Below are 10,536 nucleotides of genomic sequence, written 5' to 3' on the forward strand. Positions count from 1 at the left end.
AGTTCCAAACGCCGTTGCTAGGCACACTCGTTGGAAGCATCGAGAAAGTTCCAAACGCCGTTGCTAGGCAGTTTCTGCCTGGAGTTTTGATTACTAATACAATGTATGTCCCATTGCATCGGCACCTCCGAGGCAACATCACACGTGGCTAGGCCCGCTCTCGAGGCCGCATGCCGCCACAACCACATTTCTCGGAAAACACATACAACCACTCCAGACCTCCGTTAGATAAAACATCCATCCCGTGACCGTGGCTACGTTCAGCGACCGATTGTCACCTCGAACCCAATCTCGCTTATTACAAATCTTAAGCAATTACAACTATAATAAAATCTAGGCTAAGGTACTAGAGGATGTTCCCAAAATTTCCAAGGAAAGGCTTCGGCTTTCCTTTCATCTCCGACAAATATATTTGTCGGGTTTACATTAGAATTAGGGTTAGGGGCGTAAAGCGAATCTTCGTTTGGATTACACGTCGTCGTTATGCAATAGAGAAGACATTGGCTAGTGCAAATACGATTGCCATAGAACCGGACAAGTAACCGTGGTAATTAGATACTCGAGAAACTAATGACAATGATCCTAGGTTCAATAACGAACCCGCGGACAACGGGACGGTAGCCGTACGCACTCGCAAAGATCTAAGTCGGGATTTGTGTCAATAGTCGCTGGCGTTAATCTCTTTTTTTGTCGATGAGACCGCAAGAGAGAATGACTTTCCGTCCCGGTGATACCCCAGAGGAAAACTATGACGAGGTGTGTCTAAGGACACGAGATCATCGGATTCGTCGGGGACATCCTACGTTCGGAAAGTAAGGGAAATTGACGTTGCTGCTAATTGGCCAATCTCCATATCGGTAGTTAGAAAAGGATGCTAGCTGCCCTTGAGGGAGGGTTGCTAGTGGGAGACGTCGTTCGTGGAAAAATAGGTCTCTCCTGTCTTCCCGTAACTGGGACAAAGACTGTGTATCTGTTGAAGGATTTTAGGTAACTAGATATTAGTGTTTATGACGGTCCTCAGGCTAGCCGATCACGTACTGTGGAGACGCGTCGACATCTGGTAAACATCCTGCCCGGAGAATAGGATCTGCGTGTGGCAAGCTACGGGACAGAAACCGTTGGAATGTTTACTGCCACGTGCCGCTACAAATCTTTCTTTTAAGGAGAGCTATAGGATTACTCAATGCCTTTGTTAAATGGAGAGTTCGTCCCGTTGACCGCGGCCACGTTCGGCGACTAATTGTCGCCTTGAGCCCAAGCTCATTGTCACAAGTCTCAAACAAATATGTGGTGGTATGGTGATAGGTGCGTAAGGAACTACACTTGGTGTTTTTAACGAACTGTGTTTAATTAGAACTAATCAACAATCAGAGTTAACAATTAACAACTAACAATTACACTTAACAGACAACAGGTAACAACTAACAAATAACGATAGACACCGAGAGATCATTCGACGCGTTGCTATGCAAATAGTACCGAGGAGTTACACATTTAATGGCGCAAGACAGACTGACTCTGCTTTTGTTTCGGATCGCGCAGATTCTTCCCTTCGTAGCCCATCGATATCCCCCACTAGCGTGCATTCATTAGATGTGCCGCCAGTGCTGGCACGTGTATGCTCTTCCGAGAATTCGGCGGAAAGAGTGTGAAGATATCGATGGTACATTGGGCACGTCGGTGTTGCGCTTTAGCGGCGTCGCGCTTTGCATCCGGAGCCGTTGAAAAGTTCCGTGGCCCGTGCCGCCACAGATCTATAAATTTTAATATATTATACAAAATTATTCAATTAGTTTTCATTATTAGAGCAGCAATCAGTACATGTTAACAACAAAATTATGTACCATATCGTCGTTCACTGCTATGGGTATTTGGGGTCTTACAAAAAAGAGAGGTGACAACGAAGCAATCATAACTACAAAAGAAGTTCTAATAGCAAAAGCCGATGCATTATACGAGCAAGAACAATACCAGGAAATACATGACCTTCTAATAAATTATAAAGTAATGACATTATGTATATCACTTATAAATGTAGATAATAAAATTGAATATTTTTATAGGATAGCGGTGATATTGAAATTATATGGCGTTTGTGTAGAGCAATGTATAAATTGTCTAAAATTGTGAGTGAAGTGGATGGAAAGAAATTAATTTTCGAAGCTTATGATTTAATACTTGAAGCACTTGAGATAAAAGAGGATAATTGGGCTGCACACAAATGGGCATCGATTCTTCTTAATTCTAAGACTCTTTATGAAGGAGTAAAAGCACAAATAAAAGAGTCATATAATATTAAGAAACATATGCTGGTATATTTCATGATAATATATTAATATATATATATATATATATATATATATATATATATATATATATATATATATATACTTATAAATATTTCATTCCCTGACACAATGTCAAGCAATTGTATCGAATATGTTTAATGTCGCAGAGAGCAATGGAACTAAATCCAAAAGAACCAACACTTATGTACATGCTTGGTACTTGGTGCTATCAAGTTGCTGATTTAACATGGTATCAAAGAAAAATTGCATCTGTAATATTTGGAGAACCGCCATCTTCATCATTCGAGGAAGCTCTAAAATATTTTGAAACTGCAGAGGAAATTGATCCCAATTTCTATAGTCAAAATTTATTAATGTTGGGAAAAACCTACTTAAAATTAAATCAAAAAGAGCTAGCTACGAAATATTTAAAAATGGCCCTTGATTATCCTGCAAAGAACGAAGATGATCGAGATGCTAAACAGGAAGCGCAGAAGTTGTTAAAGAAATTTTAACAAACTGGACAGAAGTTATAATCTATTATATGATAAATTGGAATTGAAGGGATAGAAGGGATAAAGAAAAATTTAGAATCTATCTTTTAAGTAGAAGTATAAAATTTATTTACTATAATGTACAATACAACTTATGTGTGATGAGCCTGTTATACACAACATCTATTTACAGTTCCCAAGTAAAGTAAGTAGTAGTTCCCATATAAAGTAGTCCCCAAGTCTAATTAGTTTAGCGATCAGGAGAGTATTCTTCTTCTTCTTCTTCTTCTTCTTCTTCTTCTTCTTCTTGTTCATCTTCATTCGTATTCCTGCGACGCCCCAGAATTGCTTCTACTTGCAACCTGGTGAGCAACTGGAGATATGGACGTGCTGCTGGGCTGCCTGATCTTCGTCCCGTCCTTCCCGTCCTTCCCGTCAGATGGTATAAAAGGTAGCGATGCAGGCCAAATTCCGAGATGAATTCACCACATGGGCAAATAAAGCTCACCATAACGTAATTCGGTGGTAAACTGTCTGGAGATTGTGTTCTGATGTGCAAGCTATTGTAACCAAGCGGGCACTCTCCCATCGTTTTGTTATAAGGCACGATCTGGAAAAATAAAATTAAGATAGGTAAATAAACAAATAAAATAAATAATTTCAAACAAATTGTTTGAAAAATCAGTGGAAGAAACGATTTGAAGGAAATAAAATACTTACTGCTCCAAGTGTGGTGAAGATGTATAAGGACGCTTTCAATCGCGAAGCGCTTCCAAACGTGAAGAACTTTCGAACTCGAAGTACTTCCAAATGCGAAGAAGAATCTGGAAAAATAAAATTAAGATAGATAAATAAAAAATAAATAAATAATAAATAAGGAAATAAAATAAATAATTTCAAACAAATTGTTTGAAAAATCAGTGGAAGAAACGATTTGAAGGAAATAAAATACTTACTGCTCCAAGTGTGGTGAAGATGTATAAGGACGCTTTCAATCGCGAAGCGCTTCCAAACACGAAGAACTTTCGAACTCGAAGTACTTCCAAATGCGAAGAAGAATCTGGAAAAATAAAATTAAGATAGATAAATAAAAAATAAATAAATAATAAATAAGGAAATAAAATAAATAATTTCAAACAAATTGTTTGAAAAATCAGTGGAAGAAACGATTTGAAGGAAATAAAATACTTACTGCTCCAAGTGTGGTGAAGATGTATAAGGACGCTTTCAATCGCGAAGCGCTTCCAAACACGAAGAACTTTCGAACGTCGAGAATTTTCAAACGTCAAGAACTTCGAAGCGTCAAGAACTTTCAAACGTTCTGTTCGATAGTCGAATTGGGAATGTGATCTCCGAGCTAGTTGTCGAGCTTATATAGACGCCATTTCGCTTCATGTTTGCCACCATTGCCTGGGTTAAGACTCTTAAGGGGGCCCCCTTATTAACAGGCTGGTAAAGCCTAAGCAGTTGTTGATTTGTTTGGTGTATGAAACACGGTTTAAAGGACAGACGTATTGTGCAGCAGGTATGCGAAACCTTCTTAATTATGGAAAGTCCGAGAATGTTTCTAAGAATATACAATGACAACAGAGTTGGAGGAAAGTGCGATTCTTATTTATTTTTGCCCCTTTAATGAGGGTCATAACACCGGTCCGCACCTTTGTTAGACGGAGCGCCCGTCCCGTTGATCGTGGCTACGTTGGGCGGCAGGCTGTCGCCCCGAGCCAAAGTTCACCGTCGCTAATCCCGAACAGTTACCATCGGCTTGGATAACTGCGATTGTTTCATTACGGCTATAGTAGACTCTAGATTACAATGTTAGGAGGTTAGGAGGGGCCCCGGCGTCCTTTCGTCTCCGACATATTGAAACATTGAACGATACATCTACCATCGCCTTATTATTTCTTATGCATTAATTACACAATCGTCGTATTAAGTATATAGTAAGTACAGCAGAGAAATATTTGATCGATATAGTTGTCGGTCGCTTGAGCTATTCCGATGATTATATTGTAAATATCGTTGGCTTTGAATATATTTTATTTTCCTATCGCTTCGATGCGTGACAGAGCGTCGGCAACATTATTGTCTAACCCCTTGATATATCTTATGTCGGTAGTGAATTGTCCGATGTAATCTAGTTGCCGGAATTGTCGCGGCGAACACTTATCAGGATCTTGGTTGAACGCATATGTAAGGGGTTTATGATCGGTGTAAATTATAAAATTTCTCCCTTCAATGGCGTGTCGAAATCGCTTTACCGCAGTGTACATAGCGAGTAATTCGCGGTCGTACGCGCTGTACTTTCGCTGCGCGGAGTTCAACGGTTTGGTAAGGAAACCTAACGGCTGCCAAGAGTCGTTGACGCGTTGCTGGAGGACCGTTCCTATTGCATAGTCGGATGCGTCTACCGCGAGGCTAACAGGTGCGCCAGGTATCGGATGCGCTAACATCGTGGCGTTAGCGAGGGCGCGTTTCGACTCGCGGAAGCTGGCTTCGGATTGCTCTGTCCATTTGATGGGCGCGTTGCCCTTTTTTCCTCCTTTTAATAGGTCGTTTAGGGGTTGAAAAATTTTTGCGGCCCCCGGTATGAAACGTCGGTAGAAATTAATCATACCGAGGTACCTGCGTAGTGATTTAACGGTCCCGGGGAGCGGTACTTCTACAATAGCGTCAACGCGTTCGGCTAGCGGCTTTATCCCGTCGGCGTTTACGGTGTGTCCCAAGAATGTGATTTCGTTCACACCGAATTCGCACTTTACTGGGTTGATGACTACGCCATACTCGTTTAAGCGTTCAAACAAAATCCGAAGGTGTTCGCGATGTTGTTCTTCGGTTTCGGATGCGATTAAGAAATCGTCTATGTAAGCGAACACGAAGTCCAGACCACGGGTAATTTCGTCAACGAATCTTTGACACGTTTGCGCGGCGTTTCGAAGCCCAAACATCATGTTGGTTGCTTCGAAAAGTCCGAAAGGTGTCGTGATCGCGGTTTTCTTAACGTCTTCTGGCGCGATCGGGATTTGGTGGTAAGCGCGGACAAGGTCGATTTTTGAGTAGACACGCTTACCGTACAGATGTTGCGCGAAATCTTCGATATGTGGTGGGGAGTACCTGTCGGGTATGGTGCGAGCGTTCAACGCACGATAGTCGCCGCATGGTCGTAGACTTCCGTCCTTCTTTGGGACGACATGCAGGGGTGATGCCCATGGACTCTTCGATGGCCGCATTACTCCTTGCTCGATCATTGTTGCGAAATCCGCCTTGACTTGCTTGAGACGATCCGGTGCGAGACGTCGAGGTTTACTGTAGACGGGTGGCCCGGGTGTGGTTTCAATATGGTGTACCACACTGTGTCGGATTTTCTCTCGTCCGAAGGCCGGTGGACGAGTTAGATCCGGAAACTCCGCCAAAAGTCGATGGTAGACCGATTCGCCGATTACGGTTTTGATGGATATTTCTTCCGTCGTGGCAGCATATCCCCTTGTTGATAATTGGGTTGTCGTGTCGAGGAGTTGTTTGTTTCGCGGGTCCACGAGCAACCCATAATGGCTTAAAAAATCTACGCCTATGATAGGCGTTTGAACGTCAGCAATTACGAAGTTCCACTTGAAGGCTCGTCTTAGGGACAGGTTAAGGCCAATCGCAGTGGTACCATACGTTGCGATGCGCGTCCCCCAGTTGGCCGCGAATAGTTCGTACGCGTTTTTCTTGACGTGCCTATGGATTTTACTGCGGGGGTATACGCTGATGTCGGCGCCGGTGTCTACAAGGAAAGAGATCTTCGTTCCCTTGTCCGTAACGAAGATGCGGCGGGAACTCAGGCCGTCGTCGTCTGCCGCGTCTACGGACGGCTGGTCTCGTTTCCCGACTTCCACGTGCATGGGAAACGACAGCTCCTCGCGCGTTCTCCGAACTTTGCATGATAGAAACACAGACCGTCTTGCCGTGGCCGATCTCGCGAGCGCGAACGTCGGTGGTATCGCGAACGCGAGCGTGATCGTGATCGTGATCGTGGTCGACGATGATTAATCATGCTCAACGCGTTCATCTGTGCCTGCAACTGTGATATTTGCTCGCTCAACACGTTGATTGCGGCGGCCATTGGTTCGTATACTCCAGCGTTTTGCGCTGGTGGGTCCATTACTGCCGTTACCCGGGCGGTGCGCTGAAAATCCTCCGTGAATTCTTCAGCGATCAGGTCCGCCTGCCGCAATAACCTTTCTGGGTCCGAATCGTCGACTGCCGCGAGGACACGCCTGATGCGGGCGGGTAATCGGTTCCTCCACAGCGTGAGGGTAAAATCATCGGGCGTGGAGGGGCTGGAGAGTTTTTTTAAGTGTTGGTAAAACTGGGATGGCTTTCTATCTCCCATCTCCTCGCTTTCCACCAACTTCTTTATCCGGGTCGCGTCCGTATCGGATAATTTGCGAATGAGCGCATGTTTTAATTTCTCGTAGCGTCCGATGTCTGGAGGGTTCGTCATTAGGTCTTCGACGTCCTGGAGCTGTTGATCGTTTAGGCATTTTGCCAGCGTCACGTACTTAATGGTGTCTTCCGTAATTCGCGCTGCCTCGAATTGTCTCTCCAGAAGGGCAAACCATGCCGCCGTGTTCGTGGGCAGCAGTGGAGACATGCTGATCACCTGGCTGGCTATGGTTCCCTGTGTATTACTTTCCATCGTCGCGGTGCACTCAAAATCGGTGGTTAAAAACGATAGCACTATCACGGTCACCTCTTTCACTAAATGTCACGTTAAATCACGTCGGGGTTACCAGTTTGAGGTGGTATGGTGATAGGTGCGTAAGGAACTACTCTTGGTGTTTTTAACGAACAATAGTTTAATTAGAACTAATCAACAATCAGAGTTAACAATTAACAACTAACAATTACACTTAACAGACAACAGGTAACAACTAACAAATAACGATAGACACCGAGAGATCATTCGACGCGTTGCTATGCAAATAGTACCGAGGAGTTACACATTTAATGGCGCAAGACAGACTGACTCTGCTTTTGTTTCGGATCGCGCAGATTCTTCCCTTCGTAGCCCATCGATATCCCCCACTAGCGTGCATTCATTAGATGTGCCGCCAGTGCTGGCACGTGTATGCTCTTCCGAGAATTCGGCGGAAAGAGTGTGAAGATATCGATGGTACATTGGGCACGTCGGTGTTGCGCTTTGGCGGCGTCGCGCTTTGCATCCGGAGCCGTTGAAAAGTTCCGTGGCCCGTGCCGCCACAGATCTATAAATTTTAATATATTATACAAAATTATTCAATTAGTTTTCATTATTAGAGCAGCAATCAGTACATGTTAACAACAAAATTATGTACCATATCGTCGTTCACTGCTATGGGTATTTGGGGTCTTACAAAAAAGAGAGGTGACAACGAAGCAATCATAACTACAAAAGAAGTTCTAATAGCAAAAGCCGATGCATTATACGAGCAAGAACAATACCAGGAAATACATGACCTTCTAATAAATTATAAAGTAATGACATTATGTATATCACTTATAAATGTAGATAATAAAATTGAATATTTTTATAGGATAGCGGTGATATTGAAATTATATGGCGTTTGTGTAGAGCAATGTATAAATTGTCTAAAATTGTGAGTGAAGTGGATGGAAAGAAATTAATTTTCGAAGCTTATGATTTAATACTTGAAGCACTTGAGATAAAAGAGGATAATTGGGCTGCACACAAATGGGCATCGATTCTTCTTAATTCTAAGACTCTTTATGAAGGAGTAAAAGCACAAATAAAAGAGTCATATAATATTAAGAAATATATGCAGGTATATTTCATGATAATATATTAATATATATATGTCGGAGATGAAAGAACACCGGAGCCTTTGGAATTTTGGATAATCCCGCAACATTGTAACCTAGAGTCTACTATAGCTGTAATTGAACAATTGTAGTTATTCAACCTGATTGTAATTATTCGAGAATTGTGATAATGAGCTTGGGCTCGAGGCGACAGTCAGTCGCCGAACGTAGCCGCGGTCACGGGATGAACGCTTTGCCTGACAAAGGTATGGAGTAATTCTATAGCTCTCCTTAAAAGAAATATTTGTGGCGACACGCGACAGTAAACATTCCAACGGTTTCTGTCCCGTGGCTCGCCACGTGCAGACCCTATTCTTCGAGTAAGATGATTGCCAGATGTCGATGCGTCTCCGCAGTACATGTTCGGCTAGCCCGAGGGCCCGTTATAAATCTTAAGGTTTAGTTAACTAAAGTCCTTCAAACAGACAAACGGTCTTTGTCCCAACTATGGGAAGATAGGGGAGACATATTTTTCAACGAGCGGCGTCTCCCACTAACAACTTTCCCTCGAGGGCGGCTAGCATCCTTTTCTAACCACCGATATGGAGATTGACCAATTAGCAGCAACGTCAATTTCCCTTACTTTCTGAACGAAGGCTTTTCTCGACGAATCCGATGATCTCGTATCCTTAGACACACCCCGTTATAGTTTTCCTGTGTGGCATCATCGGGACGGGAAAGGCATTCTCGCTCGCGATCTCATCGATCAAAGAGTAACGCTTTCGCGATCAGTGATTATTCTCAGACTTAGACTTTGTGAGTACGTTCTGTTGTCATCCCGTTGGCCGCGGATTCGTTATTTAGCCCGAGAGCATCGTCACTAGTGTCGCGAGTGCCGAACCGCCGTGATCAATTGTTAAGACTGTAATAATTCTATCATTGTAATAAACTACGCCTGTGTGTACCGTATCAATGGCTAATCCTCGAGAAGATTCATTTGACGCCCACAACCCCATTTCCAGTGATGATCCGACAAATATATATATATATATATACTTATAAATATTTCATTCCTTGACACAATGTCAAGCAATTGTATCGAATATGTTTAATGTCGCAGAGAGCAATGGAACCAAATCCAAAAGAACCAACACTTATGTACATGCTTGGTACTTGGTGCTATCAAGTTTCTGATTTAACATGGTATCAAAGAAAAATTGCATCTGTAATATTTGGAGAACCGCCATCTTCATCATTCGAGGAAGCTCTAAAATATTTTGAAACTGCAGAGGAAATTGATCCCAATTTCTATAGTCAAAATTTATTAATGTTGGGAAAAACCTACTTAAAATTAAATCAAAAAGAGCTAGCTACGAAATATTTAAAAATGGCCCTTGATTATCCTGCAAAGAACGAAGATGATCGAGATGCTAAACAGGAAGCGCAGAAGTTGTTAAAGAAATTTTAACAAACTGGACAGAAGTTATAATTTATTATATGATAAATTGGAATTGAAGGGATAGAAGGGATAAAGAAAAATTTAGAATCTATCTTTTAAGTAGAAGTATAAAATTTATTTACTATAATGTACAATACAACTTATGTGTGATGAACCTGTTATACACAACATCTATTTACAGTTCCCAAGTAAAGTAAGTAGTAGTTCCCATATAAAGTAGTCCCCAAGTCTAATTAGTTTAGCGATCAGGAGAGTATTCTTCTTCTTCTTCTTCTTCTTTTTCTTGTTCATCTTCATTCGTATTCCTGAGAAGCCTCTGAATTGCTTCTGCTTGCAAGCTGCTGAGCAACTGGAGATATGGACGTGTTCGAGGGTTGCCTGGTCTTCGCCCCGTCCTTCCCGTCAGATGGTATAAAAGGTAGCGATGCAGGCCAAATTCCGAGATGAATTGACCACATGGGCAAATAAAGCTCACCATAACGTAATTCCGAGGTAAATTGTCTCGAGATTG

The 10,536-nt window shown here is 42.5% G+C and overlaps 3 protein-coding genes and 1 long non-coding RNA gene across 4 annotated transcripts; 3 read left to right on the forward strand and 1 right to left on the reverse strand.

Moving 5' to 3' along the window:
* The first annotated feature begins 1,760 nt into the window (after nt 1-1,760).
* Nucleotides 1,761-2,947, forward strand: LOC126867923 (regulator of microtubule dynamics protein 1-like). Its single transcript, XM_050623016.1, has 3 exons — nt 1,761-2,004; nt 2,064-2,312; nt 2,456-2,947. The coding sequence occupies exons 1-3, from the start codon at nt 1,822-1,824 to the stop codon at nt 2,801-2,803; spliced, it is 780 nt and encodes a 259-aa protein (XP_050478973.1). The 5' UTR covers nt 1,761-1,821; the 3' UTR covers nt 2,804-2,947.
* A 1,264-nt stretch (nt 2,948-4,211) lies between these two features.
* On the reverse strand, nt 4,212-4,819 carry LOC126867948 (uncharacterized). The gene is made up of 2 exons (XR_007690481.1): nt 4,431-4,819; nt 4,212-4,318 (listed from the first exon to the last, which is right to left on the reverse strand). It is a non-coding gene; the product is annotated as an uncharacterized LOC126867948 (long non-coding RNA).
* A 3,193-nt stretch (nt 4,820-8,012) lies between these two features.
* LOC126867230 (regulator of microtubule dynamics protein 1-like) lies at nt 8,013-8,613 on the forward strand. Its single transcript, XM_050621470.1, has 2 exons — nt 8,013-8,281; nt 8,341-8,613. The coding sequence occupies exons 1-2, from the start codon at nt 8,099-8,101 to the stop codon at nt 8,611-8,613; spliced, it is 456 nt and encodes a 151-aa protein (XP_050477427.1). The 5' UTR covers nt 8,013-8,098.
* Nucleotides 8,614-9,643: 1,030 nt separating this feature from the next.
* Nucleotides 9,644-10,130, forward strand: LOC126867938 (regulator of microtubule dynamics protein 1-like). The gene has a single exon (XM_050623040.1). It carries the CDS (start codon nt 9,678-9,680, stop codon nt 10,032-10,034), a length of 357 nt encoding a protein of 118 aa, XP_050478997.1. The 5' UTR covers nt 9,644-9,677; the 3' UTR covers nt 10,035-10,130.
* The last annotated feature ends 406 nt before the right edge of the window (nt 10,131-10,536 follow it).

The sequence above is a fragment of the Bombus huntii genome, chromosome 7, assembly GCF_024542735.1.
Source record: "Bombus huntii isolate Logan2020A chromosome 7, iyBomHunt1.1, whole genome shotgun sequence".
NCBI lineage: Eukaryota > Metazoa > Arthropoda > Insecta > Hymenoptera > Apidae > Bombus > Bombus huntii.

Bases quoted from the DNA above. Each gene is read 5' to 3' on its own strand.
- LOC126867230 (XM_050621470.1), top strand. From the start codon at position 8,099: ATGTTAACAACAAAATTATGTACCATATCGTCGTTCACTGCTATGGGT. The intron at 8,282-8,340 runs GTAATGACATTA...ATATTTTTATAG, and splicing joins ACCTTCTAATAAATTATAAA to GATAGCGGTGATATTGAAAT.
- LOC126867923 (XM_050623016.1), top strand. From the start codon at position 1,822: ATGTTAACAACAAAATTATGTACCATATCGTCGTTCACTGCTATGGGT. The intron at 2,005-2,063 runs GTAATGACATTA...ATATTTTTATAG, and splicing joins ACCTTCTAATAAATTATAAA to GATAGCGGTGATATTGAAAT. The intron at 2,313-2,455 runs GTATATTTCATG...TTAATGTCGCAG, and splicing joins ATATTAAGAAACATATGCTG to AGAGCAATGGAACTAAATCC.
- LOC126867938 (XM_050623040.1), top strand. From the start codon at position 9,678: ATGTCGCAGAGAGCAATGGAACCAAATCCAAAAGAACCAACACTTATG.